Here is a 23,729-nt window from a genome sequence, read left to right on the forward strand (position 1 = left end):
GTAGCTACATTTATTGTTGATGTTTTAAGAAATAATAGTCATTCTTGCCCTAACATGGGAGAAGTCCATGTCTTTTATGTTGTGACCAGTCTCTGGGCTAATTATTTTATTTTATTTTAAAGAAAAGTGATTCTTTTCACTGGAAATACTAGTGCTCTAAATTAATTCTTGGACAAAGCCATTTAGCAAAATTTACACAGAATTAAAAAACTGGAATATTATTTTATGTGATTCAACAAAGAACTTTTGATACATCAGTATGACACTGACCACAGCATATGTTATTGCCTTCCATTTTGGATTTCATTGAGATTTGAACTCAGTTTCATTAGGACGTTTTATTACTAGGATATCCATTTTTGGATTATTTTTGGATTCGCAGAACCATAAGTTTTTTTTCTCATTTTTACCTTGTTTTTCTAGGGAAATAAATTATTTTTTAAATTGTACAAAGGTTACTGTCTTCACTTTTTTCTTGTTACATTTTGTAAGAGTCAATACACGTAACAACTATTTACTTTGATTATCTGACTGATATGACGATTAAAAAGTAATAAACACATAAATGCAAAATCTTACATGAGGTAATAAAAGATTCAAAGACAATTGTGCATACAATATTTAAATAGTAATAGTGAAAGTAATTAACAAGTACTAATTTCAGAAACATATTGTTACATATTGATACAGACAAAATCTGCAATGTGGGGTGTGTGCATGTATTCTAGTTTCAACTCAGTTGGTTTATATAGGGTACATATACAACATGCCTTGATGGAGAACAATAGCAACTGGACCTCTCTTACCTCAATGAGTTTGTTTCAAATCAATGTTTTGAAACAATATACTCATATTTTGATAAAATTTTAATGACCTCTCTTTGCTCATTGGTTTGTACAAGTGTAATTTTATACAACACTTTCAAAATAATCTAACGGCTATTGACACCAGAAACTGTTCCAAAAACATCTATAGCATTGACTTCTGCTATTGAAAAACTAGTTTCAATAGAAGTAACTAGTTTCAGCAATAGTGACTAGTTTCAATAGCAGTGACTAGTTTCAATAGCAGTGACTAGTTTCAAGAGCAGTGACTAGTTTAAACAGGGACTAGTTTCAATAGCAATGACTAGTTTCAATAGCAGTGAATAGTTTCAACAGCAGTGCATAGTTTCAACAGCACTGACTAGTTTCAATAGCAGTGACTAGTTCCAGTAGCGGTGACTAGTTTCCAAAGCAGTGACTAGTTTCAACAGCAGTGACTAGTTTCAATAGCAGTGACTAGTTTCACTACTACAACCAGAATTTAACCATAAAACAATTCTTCTTTCAGAATACTACAAACTAACCAAACAACAATATTTTAAGTCATTCTATTGTATACAAAAACTGAATACTAATTAATAATGTGAAAACACGATAAATTGAAAATACATAACACTTCAGTGATGGTCATTTCCAGTCAAGTATGATGGTCAAGTTTTATTTGATATGGTATTTGCCCCAAGCAAGTGTTAAAAGATGATAATAAAGGTTAGCTGTTGTTGCTAGTACTAAAGCATAGGTTACAGTTCTAAAAGCCTATAGCTAAAAACATAGTGTGAGGGATTGATTATGTCTATAGAGAGTACATACCCTGGGGCAATTGTGCAATTATAGGGTTTTGATAACCCCAGGAGATAAGCCTTCATAAACCACTACTTTTGCTTTTGTGCTATGTGGCTGTAGAATGTTTAAATAATAAGGAAAAAGTAATGACCAAAAAAATGCCTGGAACAGTTAAGTTCAATGTCTGACATATCAAGTAAGCAAATGTTCATTTGAACTCATTTGTTGGTCATGTCCAGCAAATGCATTCATTTTCACATCTCACATGTTCTCATACAAATCTATATATGTACACACACATACACGCATGCATCCAGACATGCACATTGAGAGTGAATAAACAAAATACCAGTCAAGGTTTGCAGGGGGGTGAGGCATAATAAATAAAATACCAGTCAATGTTTGCAGGAGGTTGAGGTAGAATAAACAATATAAAGTCAAATTTTCATGCTGTTTTCTTTCAAGTTGTATAGAAATATTCAAGTATGGTGGTTTACACATACACAAATACACACACACAAACACACACACACATTCTTTCTGAATACAACAGACTGATCCATAAACTGGCCAGTTCTATACAGTGCACAATATATGACTGATATGTTTGGTGTAATTGACCTAAACAAAGGAGGATGAGAATTTACAATATATCAGTTCAAGACCTCAGTAATACAAAATAATGAAGGAAGGAAAAGAAAAAGGAGAATCATCGTTAGAGACATGATGTCCTATTTTCACCAATATGTCCTAAAGTTTGTAAAATATGTGCTAACATCAGACTTACTTCATCTTATCAGCTTGACAGAAACACTATCAAACCGCAACTATAGTTATGGACTAAAAGTATACCATTATTAGCAACATGCCAAAATATCAGATTGTCATAAAAAGTATTGGATTGTAACCATGGCCACAGACTGAAAATACACAGCAAATGCTAGTGACATGCTAAAGAATGAATCATAAAATTGAATTGTGTTACACTATATGTTATACAGTTATAATATTTGACATGGCTGGAGAAATGAATTACCAGTCCTAAATAAAGGTCATTTACAGTCAGACCTGTCTCAAGCAGCTCTTAAACTCTGGTCTAGAAATAAGTAGCTCTTAAAACCTTGCCTAGAAATCATAAATCTCTCAATCCCTGCACTAGAAATCAGACAACTCTTAAACCCAAGTCAAGAAATCAAAATCCTTTTAAACCCTTGCCTAGAAATCATAAGTCTCTCAATCCCTGGCCTAGATATCAAACAACTCTTAAACCCATGTCTAGAAATCTTGAAACAACTCTAAAACCCTTGCCTAGAAATCATATGGCTCTTAAACCGTGGAACTGAAACCATGCTGCTCCTAAACACTGGCCTTAGAAATCAGAGTATCTTAAAGCCTGGCCTAGAAATCAGACAACTCTTAAACCCTTGCCACAAAATCTTACAGCTCTTAAACCTTGGTTTAGAAATCATACAGCTCTAATCCCTATCCTATAAATCATACAGCTACAAACTGTATCCTATAAATCATACAGCTCTTAACCCATGACCAAGAAATCATAAACTTCTTAAACCCTGATCAAGAAATCATAAGCTTTGAAACCCTGGACTAGAAGTCATACAGATATAAAACCTTACCTAGAAATATACACTATTAAATGCTGGACTAGGAAACATCCAGCTCTTAAAGCCTGGCCTAGAAATCTAACAGCTTTTAAACAATGACCTAGAAATAAGACAACTATTAAACCCTGGACTAGCAAACATACAGCTCTTAAGCTCTGGGCTAGACATGATACAGCTCTTAAGCCATGACCAATAAATCATACAGCTCTTAAACTGTGGACTAGAAGTAATATAGCTCTTAAACCATAACCAATAAATCATACAGCTCTTAAACCCTGGACTAGCAATCATACAGCTCTTAAACTCTGGACTAGAAGTAATACAGCTCTTAAACCATAACCAATAAATCATACAGCTCTTAAACCCTGGACTAGCAATCATACAGCTCTTAAACTCTGGACTAGAAGTAATACAGCTCTTAAACCATAACCAATAAATCATACAGCTCTTAAACCCTGGACTAGCAATCATACAGCTCTTAAACTCTGGACTAGAAGTAATATAGCTCTTAAACCATGACCAATAAATCATACAGCTCTTAAACCCTGGACTAGCAATCATACAGCTCTTAAACACTGGACTAGAAATGATAAGCTCTTAAACTTGAGCACAAACTGGAGACTTTGTTTCAAATGTAACTTTTGAAAACTTATTTTTATTTTGGATGAAAGGGGATACTCAATCTTGAAATCAAGCTTGAAGATTGGGTATCCAACTTAATTACATTCCCCACAATTACATATCAAACTTAGAGTGTGATTACATCCCTCACAATTAGATATCAAACTTAGAGTGTGTTTACATCCCCCACAATTACATTATCAAATTTAAAATGCGTTACATTCACCATTAGATATCAAACTTAGAATGTGCTTACATCCCTCACAATTAGATATCAAATTAGAGTGTGTTTATATCCCCCACAATTAGATAAACTTGGAGTGTATTTATGCCTCCCACAACCAGATATCATACTCCTTCAAGTATTCTGTATTAAAGATACTAAGACTCTGTTTATGCCCCTGGTATGACTCCATGGTGAGTGTGAGTGTTTTTGGAATTTTAACGTAGCTTTAACAATTTTGCAGTCATATTGCTACAATGTAAGTATTGTGGCAGTTTATAGTAATGGTTAGCACTGGGGCATCATGCCACATGCATATAGCATGATGTCCCACCCAGTCACATTATCCTGACACCAGGCTGAACAGTACTAACACTAACTTCTTAATACTGAGTGGTAAGCGAGCCAGCTGTTAGTACCAATTTTATAAGTCTTTGGTATGACTTGGCCGGGTTCGAACCCCAGACCTCCCCCACAACTCTATGCCTTCAACTAAGTAATAGAAAAGAGTGAAAAACAACAAGTTGTGTAAAATTCAACAAATAACAAATAATTCCCTAAAATACAAAGCAAAAAGTTGAAAAGAACTAAAAGTTGTAAATTAAATCCCAAAGGATCCTTAAAGTTCTATTACAAGTCCAAAAGTAAAGAATATTCTGAATGAATAGCATCTGTGTTTCAAATGAATTTCAATATTGAATGTGCTAATATGCCAATGGTCTTGAATATGCAAATGTGTCAGCAGTTTTGATGTATCACAATGATATAATCCAAAATGTCCTTGATTGAATTCATAATAATTTCAAGAGAGTGATTTATTCCTAAATCAATGAGCACTTTGTAATTCCAGTGAATAATTATAATAAATAAATCCTCTCATCTAAACACAACTAAAATTGATTCCTCTAAAGACTATGTTAAAATTAGGAATCATAATTATGAAGTAAACAATCTTATATACTCACCCACCTGACTTATGTTGCAATAACCATTTTCTGAAAACAGACTATTATCTTAAATGGAATTTTCCATCAAATTCATAAACAAAATCATTTCCAGAAACTTCCAAGTTCAAAAGTCCACATAAACATTTACCTCCAAGTAATAATTATCTTAATATATATTCTAAAATCACACAAGAATTAGCTATGTAATATGTTGTCAAAAACACAAGACATTAGTCAAGAAGGCCCAAACTCCCATTCTCATTTATGGACAAAGGACAAACACACAATACAAATTAAATATGCATAACACAATGTAGATATACATAACACATCCATAATTATATATGATGTTTACAGTGCATTTACATCCAGTCTCAATTACATATGATATTTAGAGTGTGTACATCTGATATTTCAAGTGTGTTAGAGATTGTTTACATCCACTACAATTAGATATGATACTTAGCATTTAAGTCCCACTCCTCAAAGGTCAGATCTGGCTATGCCTGCTACTTTTAGTAACAGTATATGACAGTATCATTGACTGTTGACCCTTAGTGGACAGTTACACCTGGGACCCTTAGTGGACAGCTACACATGGTTCCCTTTGGAAGGTCTTTTCTGCATGCAGATATGCTCAACCCCAAGCTGTGAATGCAGATATGAATAGCTATATGGACAGTGCAGGTGCAGTAGGAACAGATAGCCGTCCCTTGCATCTGTTTCCAAATGCTTTAACACTGTCATGCCACTGGATTCAGACAGACCTGGATGAGAATATGAAGGAGTCATTGTGCAACTTTCCCTCACCTAAATCCAACTCACTGGCAAGTCATGACATTCTTCCTCTCTTGCCACCAGATACCTTCAAGTCCTGTGGCACTAGGAAAGTGGCATGAGAAAATGGGTAGAAATGGTGCCCTGAACATTGTATGCTGCACCCTTAACCCTGTGAATGATGATCCTATCTTAGCAGAAAAAAACAAAGAAGAAGACAAAGATCATGCAAATTACCATAGCTGCCCAGAATGTATGTACACTGATGGGCAGTACATCATACAAAGACCAGAGAGAAGAACAGTTCCAGCTGATAGAGAAGTGGTCAAATTCAACATCCAGACAGCAGCCCTGACTGAAACTCGCCTGATGAAGTGCAACTTACAGAAGCAGGAACCAGTTATACCTTCTTCTGGAAATGGCCGAAATAAACAATAGTGATGTGAAGCTGGTGTTGAGTCTGAGAGCTATGGGAGCAAGCTAAAAATATCCAAAGGGTGTGAATGACAGACTAATGCAGATCAGATTCCCACTGTCTAGAAAAAGATATGCAACTATTGTAGGAGCCTACGAACCCATTATAACCAATCCAGATGAGATCAAGGATAAACTTTATAGAGACCAGGAGTCGCCTATTGCAGAAGCATCAGAGGCTGGCAAGTTCATTATTCTTTGTGACTTCAATGCTAGCGTAGGCACAGGTCACCAGATATAGCCAAGTGTCGCTGACAAAAATGGCTTTGCCAAATGCAACAACGGACTCCCCAACTTAGAAGATGTGTTGAACACAACCTCCTAATCAATAACATTGTCTTCTGCCTGCCAAACTGCAACAAGTCATCTTGGATGCACCCATGTTCAAAACACTGTCATCTTATTGACTATATCATCATGATGAGAAGAAACAGGCATGATGTCCAAGTGACGAAGGCCATCAGAAGTGCAGAATACTGGACTGACATGAGAATATGAAACAGGCATTTGTTGAAGAACTGTGCAGCCAACTAGATACAATCTATATAAACACTGAGAATATTGAGGAAAATTGGGATCCTTAGAAACGGTGTGCAAAGCCATTGATCCAACCATGTGTAAACATTATGATTGATTTGATGAAAACATTGTTTCCATATAGAGACTACTGCTCTTCGCCGATGATGCAGCCTTGACATCACACACGAAATATGTACTGCAGCAGCTGGTATGCTGCCTCTCCCATGCCTGTAAGGAATTTGGACTGACCATCAGTTTGAAGAAAACGAATGTCAGGATGCAGACTCCCCACCCTCCGTCACCATTGATGGGTACAACTTGGATGTTGTTGAGAACTTCACACACCTCGGGTTCACCTTCTCCAGCTCACTCTCCATTGATTCTGAGATGAATGGCAGGATTGCCAAGGCAGCAGCAATGACGGCCAGACTTAACCAGAGGGTCTAGAGCAACCCCAACCTCACCTAGAAGACCAAGTTGCATGTCTACCAAGCCTACATGCCCAGCTCACTCTTCAACAGCAGTGAAACAAGGACCACCTATGCAAGACACAAGAGGAAACTCAACAGCTTCCACCTGAGATGCCTGCAACGCATTCTGCACATCCAGTGGCAGGACAAAGTACCCAATGCAAAGGTTCTGGAATGCGCCAACATGAACAGCATGTTCTCCATTCTCAGCGAGAGGCACCCTTGCTGGCTTGGCCATGTCAAGAGAATGGACCCAGGCCACATTCCCAAGGATTTGTTATATGGGGAGTTAGCAGAAGGTGCATGACAGACTGGATGACCACATCTGCGCTACAAAGATGTTTGCAAGAAGGACATGAAGATGGCCAACATCAATGTCAATAACTGGGAGAGCTGTGCTAACAACCGTTCCACCTGGCGCCTAGATGTCAGACAGGGCGTTCAAAAAGCAAAGGAAGACAGAAACATAAAGCAAAGCTGAAAAGAGAGCTAGAAAGAAGGAGAAACAAAAACTTACTCTGGAGCTACACTGTCGTCTTCCGTAGACAGACGGATGCCAAGATGCCATTGTAAACACACAAACACATGTGATGTTTACTATAGGCCAATACACTTTAACACCTTTTATGATTTAAAAAAAATTCAATTTTGCGGCACTATGCATGATTTTACATCAGCACTGGTGCCATGTGCTGTGACTGGTACATAGCTCATGTACATACTATATGTATTAATTTGTTTAAAATTTATTCATAAGTAATCAATAATTGAAAAATTTGCTTCAAAAGTTTCATAATTTACAATTACTCTATGATAATTTTGATTTGTGAAATTTATGAATTATGCCATAACCTCAAAAACAAATCTATGGTGTAAATCAATATAACACACACACACACTTTTGTCTGGTCATACAAGTCTCATTACAGAGAAAAAAACCTCCGATCTTTGGCCATTAAGAAAAAAAAAGTATTTCATTCCAAAATACTACTGTGTCACTTTTTACAAAAGCCCCATTCAACCCCATTTGACTACTGAAATATCATAGAGGAAAATATTTCTGATTGTAATACTAAGAAAATATTTTGGCTGCAAAAATAAGCTAATAATTGTCAATAATACATGATGGGCAACCCTGAAACATTATAGAGATGATTGATACTTTAAACATCCTACTTTTTCAAGAATTGATTTCAAAATTATGTACAAAGTTTCTTTTCAACCCCAGTTTACATGAGAAATAATTTTAAGTGCAGTGAAACCAGCAGCCTTAGATCAATGACAGCCCAAAACTTTGCAATTCCAAAACCAAAGAAAGGATTATTTAAAAACAGTTTTGAATACTCTGCAGCCATTATATAGAATAATATTCCAAGACACATCAAAGAACCTTCTAGCATGTCCACTTTTCACCATGAGTATATTAAAGTGATGTAATCTAACCTTAATTAATACCACATGGTCTATAATCCACCTCCTGCAGCTACATTTTTGTATACAACTGTACACCAGCATGCATTACGCAAGAGTTTAAAGCTGACTAGTAAACACTGATAGTAACTTCATCATGTGTTTACAATTTACTTATATAGTTAACTAGTCTGGGTCTGTAATTTCTGCATGCCTGACTAATGTATGTGACAGGTATGTGTGAGATGGGTCATGATTGAATGCACTCTGTATATATCTGTACATGCACCTAGGATGGCCTCAAGGTAGATTTTGTTTTGCGACTTAGTTACTCTCATTAAATAAAAGTCTTTACTAATAACAAAAGAACAAAGCAAGGACTACTGAAGAATATTTTGTGTGTGTGTGTGTGTGTGTGATTTGGATTTTTTACATAGCTTTAAAAAAAATTAAGTCATATCACTACGTTGTCTGCTGTGTGGCAGTTTATGGTGATGTCTAGCACTGGGGCATCATGCAGCCAACCAGTCCTAACACTAACCTCTGAGTGCCAAGTGAGGGAGCTGATAGTACCATTTTTGTAAGTCTTTGGTATGATTCAGCCAGGGATCAAACCCATGACCTCCCGCATCCGGGATGGATGCTCTAACCACTAGGCCACCAGAGAGGTTGAAGAATATTTTAATAAACCATAAACATTCAAGAACTGTTTTGGGAAGAGTTTACATTAGGAATAGTTATGATACTTTTAAGAAAATTGAACAGTTTATAAAAAATTTATGAATGGTTCTTGAAAAAATTCCAGAACATGACAGAAACAGTTTAAGAACCCCTCAAAATGGCAGTTTAATTGATGAAAAATTGCTTTAAAGTTTATAATCAAGAATAGTTTATGCACACAAATATTGCAGCCAGAATAACTGAAAGTAAATAATAATTTATGCTTCTTTGATTTTAAATGCTGCATGATTCAATGAAAGAGACAATTTTGGTTTCATAAATAAACCTTTTAAATGCAACTTCACCCCATTATCAATAAAATTTGACATGAAACTTGTTCTGAGCAGTAATAAAACCATAGGGAATGTCTGAAAAAGATGACAACATGAATACAAGTATAATATGTGATTCGATATGGCCTTATAAATAACAATATATCTAATTTATAGTTCTATATGGCCTTAAAAACTAAAAATATCTAATATTTAATTCTACACGGCCTTAAAAATAACAAAAATATCTAGTATGCAATTTGATACGGCCTTAAAAATCTAATATGTAATTTTATATGGCCTTAAAAATCTAATATGTAATTTTATATGGCCTTAAAAATAGAATGTAAAAAATCAAACATTCTTTATAACCTTAAAAACAACAAGATATTGAATCAGAAAGTATTATTATTTATAATTACCCCTTTAAAGCCTTTATCGGTTGAATATTTCATGGACATCATCTTTTCTGATTCATAATTTACTGCAAAATGCATCTCCAGTCCAAGGTTTACTTAAAAATAGTGACTGTCTCAAGTCCAAGGCTAATTGCATAACACAGACTCAAGTCCAAGGCTTACTGCAAAATGCAGTCTCAAGTCCAAGGCTTGCTGCAAAATACATTCTAGTACATTCAATCCATACATGTATACATTCTACCAGACATTCAATTTATACATGTATGCATTCTGTCAAACATTCAATCTACACATGTATGCATTATATCAAACATTCAATCCATACATGTATACATTCTACCAGACATTCAATTTATACATGTATGCATTCTAGCAAACATTCAATCCATACATGTATATGTTCTACCAAACATTCAATTTATACCTGTATGCATTCTATCAAACATTCATTCTGTACATGTATGCATTCTACTAAACATACAATCCATACATGTATACATTCTACCAGACATTCAATCTACACATGTATGCATTATATCAAACATTCAGTCCATACATGTATACATTCTACCAAACATTCAATTTTTACATGTATGCATTCTATCAAACATTCAATCTACACATGTATGCATTCTACAAACATTCAATCTATACATGTATGCATTCTACTAAACATACAATCCATACATGTATACATTCTACCAGACATTCAATTTATACATGTATGCATTCTATCAAACATTCAGTTTATACATGTATGCATTCTACAAACATTCAATCTATACATGTATGCATGCAGTCTACCAAACATTCAATCTATACATGTATGCATTCTACAAACATTCAATCTATACATATATGCATTCTACAAACATTCAATCTATACATGTATGCATTCTACAAACATTCAATCTATACATGTATGCATGCAGTCTACCAAACATTCAATCTATACATGTATGCATTCTACAAACATTCAATCTATACATATATGCATTCTACAAACATTCAATCTATACATGTATGCATTCTACAAACATTCAATTTATACATGTATGCATGCAGTCTACCAAACATTCAATCTATACATGTGTGCATACATTCTATCAAACATTCAGTCTATACATGTATGCATACATTCTATCAAACATTCAATCTATACATGTATGTATTCTATCAAATATTTAATCTATACATGTATGCATTCTACAAACATTCAATCTATACATGTATGCATGCATTCTACAAACATTCAATCTATACATGTATGCATGCAGTCTACCAAACATTCAATCTATACATGTGTGCATACATTCTATCAAACATTCAATCTATACATGTATGTATTCTATCAAATATTTAATCTATACATGTATGAATTCTATCAAACATTCAATCTATACATGTATGAATTCTATCAAACATTCAATCTAAACATGCACACATACATTCTATCAGACATTCAATATATACATGCATGCATTCTATCAAACATTCAATCTATACATGTATGCATGCAGTCTACCAAACATTCAATCTAGACATGTACACATCATCATCATCATCATCATCATCAGTCTCATGACCTAGTGTGGTCGTTGAGGCACTGTGCTGCTGAACATCTGACCAGTTCCCTCCACTTGTCTCGATCATGTGCCAATGCCTGTGTCTCTGCAAAACTTGTCCTGGTCCATTCTGTGATGTTGTCAGTCCACTTTTTTCTCTCTACCTCTCCTTCTGCCACCCTGGACGCTGCCCTGCAGGACTGTTGTGGACAGACTGTTGGCTCTAGTGACATGGCCATACCATTTCAGCTTTCTCTTTTTGATGGTGGTGAGGAGGTCCTTATATTGGCCTACTTCGTGCCTGATGGTGTTACACACTTCTTCATTTGTGATGTGGTCCATGTAAGAGATGCCAAGGATGGTTCTGTAGCATCTCATTTCAAGTGACTGGATTCTTCATTGTAATTCTGCTGTCACTGGGTCCATGCCTCACATGAGTACAAAAAGACAGATGACTAGAGCTCGCAATAGTCTGATTTTAGTTTTCAGACAGATATTCTTGTCTCTCCAGATGGGTCTTAGCTTTGACATAGCTGCCATTGTTTGTGCTGCTCTTGACAAAATTTCTGCTCTTGATCCCTCTTCAGTGATTATGGAACCAAGATATTTGAACTGGCTCACTGTTTCCAGTTCATGTTCTCTGACTTTAATCTTGGCTGAGATTTGTTTGCCACTATTTGTCATCAGCTTTGTCTTCTCAGCGCTTATCTCCATGTCAAATCTGGAAGATGTTTCATCCAGGTTCTTCACTAAGGTGGCTAGCTCGTCTTCACTGCCTGCCAGCCCATCAATGTCGTCTGCAAAGCGGAGGTTGGTGAGGTTATGCCCTCCAATACTGACTGTCCCACAGTGGTTTTCCAGGGCTTCGCTCATGATGCGCTCTAAGTAGATGTTGAAAAGCGTGGGTGATTGGAGACAGCCTTGACGCACTCCCACTGTTGTCTGGAACCAGTCCCCCACAGCACCTTGGGCAATTATTGCACTGGTAGCCTTGGCGTACAGCTGCTTGATGGTATTGGTTAACATGTACACATGCATTCTAATAAACATTCACTCTTAGTACATGCATGCAAGATATCATGAGCATGTATGTGTTCCTAATAGATAAAGAAATTTAGTATTTAAATACTAAACATGTTAAAATAAAAAGTAATTATTGCTATCTTCATATAATGTGCATTGTAATACTCTCCTTAAGAGGGCCTCATAGGGAGAATAGTCCTTGACTAATTAGTCACCCTCTATAAATAAAGCATTATTATTATTATTATTATTATTATTATTATCAAACATTCAATCTATACATGGATGTATTCTATGAATCTGATGACTTGTCTTTATATAGACACAAGGTGTGGGAAGAAACAGCTTTTTTAAAACCCTAAATTTCACTGAATTTCGTTGGAATTCCCTCTTAGTTCTCACGTGTGTGTCAGTATGAATGACTTACAACACTTCACTTACAAGTACACTTCATTTATAACTGAAATGCCAAATTCACATACACACACACACACACACACACATATATATATACATATATGTCACTTATAACCCTTGTGAAAATGTCATGAAAAATTCTTGAATTGCTAATGAACTGTTCTAAATGCTAATTCATGAACCATTCATAAAATACAATAGAACTATTCATGAGCATTTCATGAACATTAAATGGCAGAATAATTTCTAGAACTGAAGTTCAAAAATTGTTCTGGAATATTAGTTCTTCAGCAAGTCATGATATGTTCAAGAACTGTTCTTCTAACTATCCAAGCATAAGGGAGTAGTGTAATATATATCCTTTACTGTACACCTAAATATTTCTCAAAAAGGTGACCTCGGGTCTTTTACTGTACACCTAAAAATATTCAATCATCTGACTTATGGTCCTCAACTGTACACTTAAATATTTCTCAATCAACTGACTTCTATTCCATTACTGTACACCTAAGCATATTCCTCAATCAACTGACTTCTGGTCTGTTAATCTACACCTAAGCATATTCCTCCATCAACTGACTTCTTGTCCTCTACTGTACACTTAAATATTTCTCAATCAAGCATATTCCTCAATCAACTGACTTCTGTTCCATTACTGTACACCTAAGCATATTCCTCCATCAACTGACTTCCCATCCTCTACTGTACAGTTAAATATTTCTCAATCAACTGATTTTTGAATTTGTGCTCTCAGATTTATCAGTTAATAAAACATTTCATCAAATCATGTAAATTGTCTTGAAAAAACAGAAACGTGTTGAAACAAAAATTAGTGTAAACGCTTGCAATAGAAAGAAAATCAGTATATTTAAAAACAAGGTAGGCACTGATTAGTATGGGTTGTTTTCACAGACATCACGACTGTATATGCCAACACCTACAATACAAGGTGCACCCACCTTGTACCACTAATTTGCTTCCCTAAGAAACCATTGTCAACATCACATTTATTCAAGATAAAAATCTGAGTTAGTTGTTGATAATGATAAGTTCTTACTTCAAATGATACATAGATTATACTTGAAATTAATGCCCCAAAGGCACAAAAGACAAAATGAAGCTGGAAGTTACTTTGCTTATATAGAATGGCAGAATAGTGAAGCTGAACTGCAATCATGCGAATTACTATCAAACAGAATGCAGTTATTTCTAACAAACAGAAAATATGGTGATTTGTTTTTAACAGTTGTTTGATAGTGCATTATCATCTTGAATGAGTATTTCTGGACAATGATCTTAGGATACAAAATCAGCAACAGAATTAAAATTTCATAGCAAGTGTATTATGCCAGAACTTTTATGTACAAATACATTTTGCCAAAACAGCTGACAAACCAATTTTAATTAGTATGGTCAAGTATTGTGTTTGTGATGGAGATGATGGGTGGCAGACAATACTAAATAAAATGCGGAAACTGTTCAAAGATGTTTTATCTTCAGTGTATTAAAATGAAACATGTACCTAACAAAACATGACTCTGAGTGAGATGACAAAACTGGGCATTCTTGCAATGCTTTCAGAATTATGAAATCATATATTAATGATTGGCTTTTTAACTTAACAGTAACCAAATGATTTATTTCAGCCCATGAAAATTGAAAATCATTACATGTTTCTACTTGTTTGTGTATCCATTTGTTTATGCCTCTATTTACTGATGGATCTATTTGTTTACCAATGAATAATAAAGATGGTTGAAATTTCAATGTTTTATTTGAAGAAAGAAAGAGAAAATGCCACAAATTGGGTCTTGTGCAGTTGACATGCAGAACAAAATGTGTAGCATTAGGATATCCTTACATACAAAATGAGACATGCCTTCATAATATGTGAGAAGAATAACATTAGGTGCTAGTTTGCAAGGCTAGGGAATCATGGCGGATATGGAGGTGTACACATTTTGTGATGTAATGTGAAACAGTTAATAGACATTAGCTATAACTAAGTAGACAGAACTCAGACTGAATCTCATCTTAGGTTAAATTTTAAAATTTCAGTACACTGAAAACTAAAATCAGAGAACCAAAACTATTACTTAGTTACAAGGGATTTCGGTCCAGATAGGTTCTACTGTAATTTCAACATTTTGGTATGTGCAGAGCAATAATGTGAACTGTGTAATTAACAATGCTGACTAAGCTTCCAGTAGAATCAATTAGTCTAGTGTAACAAGTTGGATGATCCCATGAACATGCTACGTTGTCTGCCTTCAGAATAATCAATAGTACATTCATCCAGCTTTACTTTCATTAATGTTATCATACCATAGAGCAAACTAATGTACCCTAAACAAGGAATGCATTATGCAATCCGAGTTACACAAACACCGCAGCTGTTGAGTGTGTCGCATTTGTCCAGTGCAGCCCAGTACTGCATGTTTTGAACAGTAACAGTTATAATAATGATTTGCAGTCAATAAAGGGTTTGCTAATATTTTTCACCTGTTAATGTCAAATGATTAAATCGATTGATATGGTTATGTTATGTTGACAGTATTTTTCTAAATAGGCAGCAATACAAGCTGAAAGTGTTTTTATTCTAAGTGACACGGTCACATTGCCAGACTGACAATAGTGATTGTAGGTTAAGGGAACAATTGTCAGTGGCAGTGCAGTAATATCATGACTTAATTCATGATATCTGGTTGATTGTCACACTAAATTACCATTTACTTTTAAACATGCATAGCTCAAACTTCTTTCTTCATTCTTCAAAATATTTACTATGATGGGTGTTATATGTGATATAATTTGTATTGTTTGTTAGTTTTTCTCCATGATTATATGTTATATATAACTGCATTTTGGAACTTACCTTGTCCAAAATCAAGTTAATTTATTTTGTAAGCAACATAATATATTGTTAATATTTCTCATGAGTGTGTGTTAAATATTCAGATCATTATCGACACAGGTAAAATGTTTATTTGGGTCTGGGTCAATTCATTGGTAATACAAAGTGCTTGGACTGGAACATTCATATGGAATAATGAATTCAGGTGAATTTAGACAAGAACATTTTGGAATCATAATTTTGTTATCCAACAAAAGACTGTTATCTAGCACTTCATTATAATACAGGACACAGAAACTTTAACATATTCGAGACTACAGTCACATTAACAGTCACTCAATATTAGAATGTATATGGAATACCAGTGGAATTCAATTGGAACTTCATACATTTTGATTTGTGATAAATCTTTTAGGACTGTTTGGGATATAATTCGCATTAGTGTAAATTCTTTCTAAGTTTCCAATTTATATTTTATATTAAATTATTTGTTGAAATTTACAAAACTTGTTGGTTTTCACCCTTTTCTGTTGTCATCATAGAATCGTAAAAGAAAACTGGGGGGATCATCCAGGATATGAATTTCTTTCAAATATTTCAAAAAAACTTTGTGAAATTTAAACTCATTTGTTTAGGAATTTTCTAAGTCTCGTTTATAATTATGCATATTTGAAAAATCAATAGTGAAACCAACAATCTTTCATAATGTCATCTAAAGTGGAGAACTTTATTTTATATCCTGCCAAGGAAAGGTTAGTCCTGGAACAAGAATGAATTACTCCAGCTTGCAAGGCAATATGATCTCTTTGAGGCAAAAAGCTTCTTTAATGAAGCAAGAAATACAAAATATTTTGGTCCAATATTTGGTAGAATTATTTTTCTTCTGGATAATAGTGCTTTAGGTTTGATTGGTAAGTATCAGACTCTGACATAACAGAATTTAATTTAAAAACACAAGACGGAAATAGAGTTAAGAAAGCAACAACTTCAGCTGAAGAATAAGGAAAGGAAGAGTCAACTGCAGCTACAGAAAGAAAGAGAACTGCAGTTGCAGAAAGAGGAAAGAGAGAAAAACAAATGCAGCTAAAGAAAGAAACAGAATTGCAGTTAGAGAAAGATGAAAGAGAAAAAAAGAGAAGATAGGCTAATGCAAATACAAATGCAGCATAAAAAGGAAGAGAGGAAAATACAGATGAAGATAGAAAAGGAAGAGAGGGAATTTCAATTCAGATTAAAAGAATTATAAGAGGCAAGTGGAAAATACTCCACACCTGTTAAATACAATTTCAGTTTTTGATGTTGCTAGAAGTATTAGGTTAATACCCACTTTTAAAGAAAAATAAGCAGATAAATATTTTCCTCATTTTGAAAAAATTGTTACAAATTTTTACAAAATGTACTTATTGCCAAGCTCATTAAGTTTACACTTCACTGTTAGCACAACAAAGTGCTGACTATGATCTGGTTAAGGCATATATTTTGAATGGCTACAAGTTGGTACCTGAGCAATGCCAACAAAGTTTTAGGAACTGTAAAAAATATATTGGACAAACCCATGTCAAATCTGCAAGAGAAAAGAGCAATTATTTCATAGATGGTGCTCAGCCAAGAAGGTAGGTCAAGGATACAATAACCTCAGACAACTCACATTTATTGAAGAGTTCAAGAATTGAGTCCACAGCAATCTTGAGACATACCTTGTCGAGTGAAAGGTCAAAACTTTCTAAAATGATGCTCATACAGCTGATGATTATTTCTAGACTTACAAAATTTCTTTTGTCAGCAGGTCTTCCACTCAGCAGGTTTTTGGTAAAAAATCATTTAGTCTCAAATAGGCACCTCCAAACCTCCATCTAGCAATACTGTTATGAATCCTGTTTTACATAAGACTGATCAGAAATTTTGTTCTCTTACTATGTACATATATTGCAAGAGGAAAGGGCACCTTATTTCTGATTGCTGTAGACTGGAAATAAGCAACAGAATCAAGAAAGAGCTATTCTAAATGATCTTATTTCTAAGAGGTCTAGGTCACAGTCATGAACTAAAAGCAATACATTTGTTAGGTCGACAAAATCAGACTGATTTTATTATGGAGAATTATGAACCATTTCTGTTGAAAGGTTCTATATCACTTATTATTGATTCTGCCAATCCTGTCCCTACTAAACATTTAAGGGACGCAGAAATTTCTGTCTTTTATTATCAAGTATTTTGCCTTTTTTCTGAGAAGTCTTCTTCTAATGAAAGTGTTGTTATTCATGGAGTAAAGTCGATCCTATTGAAAAAGAAATCCCCCATTTATACCCAGCCTATGCAGTTGCTATTGAAATGGTGAAGTTCTTGAGAATGATGTTGATCAGGAAATTACTCATTTAGCCGACACATGTATTGGTCAAGTATTTTATGTGTCAATGCTTGCTCCTCATACTGATCAACCAAAAGGTATTGATCATAGTGATCCATTTTTTTTTACAACTCATTCTCTTTATTCTAGTCAGGGTGACATGAGAATCACCCATTGTCAAACAGGAACAAGATCCTGTGATCTCGTGTTTGTTCCAGAGGGCTATTAGCAAAACAGAAGCCACACAAGTACCTATTTGTTTTTTGCTATAAATGGTGTCCTTAAGAGAAGACGGAGACCACCCGTGGTACCAACTGGTGACAAGTAGTCAGTGAGCTATCAAATTGTTGTTCCTAAGTTTTAAAGACAAGAAATTCTTAGTCTAGCCCATGAAATGTCTTTGACTAGTCATCTAGGGTCAGTAAGACATATCACAATATATTGGCAACAATTTAAATGTGATATTCTTAAATACTGTGGATCAGAATATACCTAAGGCCTATCTGCAGCCTATTCCAGCATTTGACGAGCCATTTAGCAGAATAATGATTGACTGTGTCTGTCCCTTACCTAAGACCAGGTCCAAAATGAAATTAAGCATGACGGAAATAAAAAGGAAAGGAGTTTTCAATCTGGTGACGGAGTTATGGCTCTCTTGCTCTTCATCTAAGTATGGTTCTTATACAATTGAAAATAAAGTAAGTGACTTAAATTATATCATTAACACTCCTGTGAGATAAAAGAGAATAACTTTGCCATATAAATATGATAAAGAAGCATGCTGATAGACATAGCCCTTTTAATCATGCAGTAAATTTAGTTATACCGGTCCGAATTGTGCAGATTTAAGTGAAAGAATGCAGTCAGACTGTAGAATCTTTGATCATGATATAACTAATCTTCAAAATTCAGACATATTCAGACATATTGAATAATCTGGACTAGAAACACTTGCATCTGCAGCTACAAGAAAAGAGTGAACTAAAACAGATATATGAATATGGGTATCTGTTTCCAGTATTCCAATATGAACAAATAAAAGCTACCATGACATTTAAATTGCAGTTTCCACACCTGTGAAACAGCATCTGTCCAGGATGAACAGGAATACTTGAAAAAAGAAATTCAGCATTTGCTGGATAATGATTTCATAGAACTGAGTAAAAATTACTGGAGTTCACCATGTATTCTTGTGCCAAAACCAGATAATACTTTCCACATGTGCACTGACTATAGAAAAGTGAGCAGTGTGACCAAAACAGATTTATTTCTATTGCCCAGAATCAAGGACTTAACTGAAAAAATTAAGAATGCAAAATATGTCACTAACTTTGACCTTTTGAAAGGAATCCATTAATGGAAAGGGCAAAAGGAAATTTCAGCATTCATAACTCCAGATGAACTTTATCAATGCTATTTGGGATGAAAGGTTCACCTTGTATATTCCAACATTTAATGAACATGATTATATCTGGTCTAGGTGATGCTGGGGTTGGTGCAGTATTGATTCAAGAAGACAAAAATGGTGTAAATCATCCAGTGTGCTATTTTGCTAAGAAATTAAATAAACACCAGATAAATTGTCCCACAACTGAGATGGAATGCTTGGCTTTGATACTGGCTTTGCAACACTTTGAAGTGTATATTAGTTCAGCTTCTTCTCTGATTATTGTATTTAGTGATCACAACCCCCTTACTTTCATTGGCAAGATGAAAAACAAAAATCAGAGATTAAGGTGAGGTCTGATGTTGCAGGAATATAACATTGATATCCTGCACATCAAGGGTAAAGACAAATCTAATTGCAGATGCATTTTCACATGTATAGAAGTATTATATTGCTTCATGTATAGTATGTGTCATTCATAATACTTTTCATTTTATGTAATCTTAATCACATGTATATTCGACTAATAGTTAAAAAAGATTGCTTTATTGTATAAATCTTTTTTTATGTAATACATGTATTTAATTTGTATAGTTTGTATGTTTTTCTCCATGATTATATCTTGTTTTCAAAATATTTACCATGATGTGTGTTATGTATACTTAAGTTGTTTGTTAGTTTTTCTCCATGATTTTATACATTATGTATAACTGTATTATGGACTTGACCTTGTCCAAAATCAAGTTCATTCATTTTGTAAATAACATAATACATAGCTAATATTTCTCATGAGTGTGTGTTATTCTGATCATTACCAATACAGCTAAACATGTATTTTGGGGCTGGGTCTAGTACTGTGGAATTGTCCTATAAAAAGCCTGGTCTACCTTATATTTCCCATGTCCTTTATTATAATTTTGGTAATATATATAAGTTTGTTGAAAACTTAAAATGTTGTTGAAATTAACTTTTGACCCATGTCCTGGTTCTATTTTTATGCCTTAGTTTTTTTTTATAAATGTTATTTACTTAAGAATTTACTCATTCATGCTTTAATATCTTTAGCAGAAACATTCTTATTGCTGTGTTCAGTATTTCATTTGGGTTTAATTATTTATTCAGATTATTCATTGGAAATACAAAGTGCTCATCAATAATCATAGTGAATTCTGACACCTAAAGTACTAAAAAATTTCACTAAAGAAAAAGCACAAGTAGTTACATGGAAAAGTGTATTGTGTTGAATAAAGTGATTGCAATGTCAGTATCTATTGCAACTCACTCGACCAAGGGATGAGTATTGGAACAATTTTCCCAATGCCCAGCATAGGAGTATTGGAACAATTTTCCCAATGCCCAGCATAGGAGTATTGGAACAATTTTCCCAATGCCCAGCATAGGAGTATTGGAACAATTTTCCCAATGCCCAGCATAGGGCTCCACTGACTTTATCAAGTATTGTCATAATAATCTCTCTTTTAAGAAATTTTGTAAATGAATGTGTGTGTGTGTGTGTGTGTGTGTGTCTGTGTGTGTGTGTGTGTTTTTGCATACCTTTCTTTTTCAGGCCAAAGTGAGACTTCAATGCATTTCCTTAAAATAAATTATTAAAAAAAAGAAATTCAGCAGAATTCAAAAGTTATGTCAAAGCAACAAGAATCATGTTTTATAGGAAAGTAAATGGTGATTGTAAATTTCCTAGAAATCGAAGAATATTTTCACAGCAATCAAAGAGATAGTAAATTATGTCTTATGAAAATTAAAATAAACATTCACTCTCATGAATAGTCAAGTACAAAATTAAAGGGGATCGGCATTAGAGTAGAAAACAGTTTGTATACAAAAATTCTTAGAGTAAAACATTCAACCATGATGACATAGCTTTCCCTGATAAACACCAACAGTCTACATAAACAGCATGGCTACATTCCTGTAAACATGGGTGTATCATATCTGTAATAAGATGATTCATTGACTGACCTTATTATTCCCTTCACAAACAACACGGAAGGTTAATTAGTATTACAACTGTACGGACAGACAACTGGTTAAGTTTTGCATTCTAATCACAGTAGAGAAGAATAAATGCTCCATAATCATATTTCTAGTTTAACATAGAAAAGCATAAACCCCAATGGTCCTCTGTAAAACTCCAAGGTTAAAGAATGTTCAACAACAGTACATTCAGTGAACAACATTATGTTTCAAAAAATTGTCATTTAATGTTTTCAAGCCACCACTCATTATCTCATAATTGTACATACACACGACAGTACCTGGTTGCACACCTGCCATGGACAAATGAAACCAGACCAAGGACAATTTTAGTTCATTCTTAAATTTATAACACAAAATACACAGAGTTCATGTTTATGTTATTTTATCTTACATCTAAAAGTACTGAAATAAAGAACTGATTTATTTGATACCTTACTTAGTACCTGATTTAGTTTAATACCTAACTCAGTACTGGATCCTGATACCTTTATCAGTACCCAGTTTAGTTTAATACTTAACTCAGTACTGGATTCTGATACCTTATTCAGTACCCAATTTAGTTTAATACCTAACTCAATACTGGATTCTGATACATGTACCTTATTCAGTACCCAGTTTAGTTTAATACCTAACTTAATACTGGATTCTGATACCTTATTCAGTACCCAATTTAGTTTAATACCTAACTCAGTACTGGATTCTGATACCTTATTCAGTACCAAATTTAGTTTAATACTTAACTCAATACTGGATTCTTATACCTTATTCAGTACCCAGTTTAGTTTAATACTTAACTCAATACTGGATTCTGAGACCTTGTTCAGTGCCAAATTTAGTTTAATACCTAACTCAGTACTGGGTTCTGATACATGTACCTTATTCAGTACCCAATTTAGTTTAATACCTAACTCAGTACTGGATTCTGATACCTTATTCAGTGCCAAATTTAGTTTAATACTTAACACAATACTGGATTCTGAGACCTTGTTCAGTACCAAATTTAGTTTAATACCTAAGTCAGTACTGGATTCTAATACATTTACCTTGTTCAGTACCCAGGTTAGTTTAATACCTAACTCAGTACTGGATTCTGATACCTTATTCAGTATCCAATTTAGTTTAATACCTAACTCAGTACTGATTTCTGATACCTTATTCAGTACCCATTTTAGCTTAATACCTAACTCAGTACTGATTTCTGATACCTTGTTCAGTACCCGATTTAGTTTGATACCTAACTTAGTACTGGATTCTGATACCTTATTCAGTACCAAATTTAGTTTAATACCTAACTCAGTACTGATTTGTGATACCTTATTCAGTACCCAATTGAGCTTAATACCTAACTCAGTACTGATTTCTGATACCTTATTCAGTACCCAATTTAGTTTGATACCTAACTTAGTACTGGATTCTGATACCTTATTCAGTACCCAATTTAGTTTAATACTTAACTCAGTACTGGATTCTGATACTTTATTCAGTACCAAATTTAGTTTAATACTTAACTCAATACTGGATTCTGAGACCTTATTCAGTACCAAATTTAGTTTGATACTTAACTCAATACTGGATTCTGAGACCTTGTTCAGTACCAAATTTAGTTTGATACCTAACTGACAGTACTGGATTTTCTTATGATCATTCAGACTCACTGGAAACATGAAAATTCTGTTAAAATACTTGGAAAGTTAACACTGTGAAATATTTTGTACAAAGACAGTTAACACTGAAATATTTTGTACCAGGAAAGTTAACAATATGAAATATTTTGTACAAAGAAAGTCAACACTGAAATATTTTGTACAAGGGAAGTCAACACTATGAAATATTTTGTACAAGGGAAGTCAACACTATGAAATATTTTGTACAATGGAAGTTAACACTATGAAATATTTTGTACATGGGAAGTTAATACTATGAAATATTTTGTACATGGGAAGTTAATACTATGAAATATTTTGTACAAGGGAAGTTAACACTGAAATATTTTGTACAAGGGAAGTTAACACTGTGAAATATTTTGTACAAGGGAAGTTAATACTATGAAATATTTT

At 34.1% G+C, this 23,729-nt stretch overlaps 1 protein-coding gene across 14 annotated transcripts in view; it reads right to left on the bottom strand.

Annotated features, from left to right (window-relative positions):
• LOC149783365 (oxidation resistance protein 1A-like) overlaps window positions 1-23,729 on the bottom strand; it is a 227,964-nt gene that overhangs the window by 96,078 nt on the left and 108,157 nt on the right. For 12 of the 14 annotated variants that reach the window (XM_089931584.1, XM_089931583.1, XM_089931585.1 and 9 more), the window contains one exon: window positions 21,229-21,267. The exons of 1 other annotated variant lie outside the window; for it this stretch is intronic. In XM_089931584.1, coding sequence (XP_089787710.1) covers window positions 21,229-21,267 — 39 coding nt within the window. Of the gene's footprint in view, window positions 1-8,703; window positions 8,824-21,228; window positions 21,268-23,729 lie in introns of those variants that run through there. One more of the 14 variants, XM_089931590.1, reaches the window with a different exon arrangement.

The sequence above is a fragment of the Sinohyriopsis cumingii genome, chromosome 14 (assembly GCF_028554795.1).
Source record: "Sinohyriopsis cumingii isolate HCF-2022 chromosome 14, ASM2855479v2, whole genome shotgun sequence".
Lineage (NCBI taxonomy): Eukaryota > Metazoa > Mollusca > Bivalvia > Unionida > Unionidae > Sinohyriopsis > Sinohyriopsis cumingii.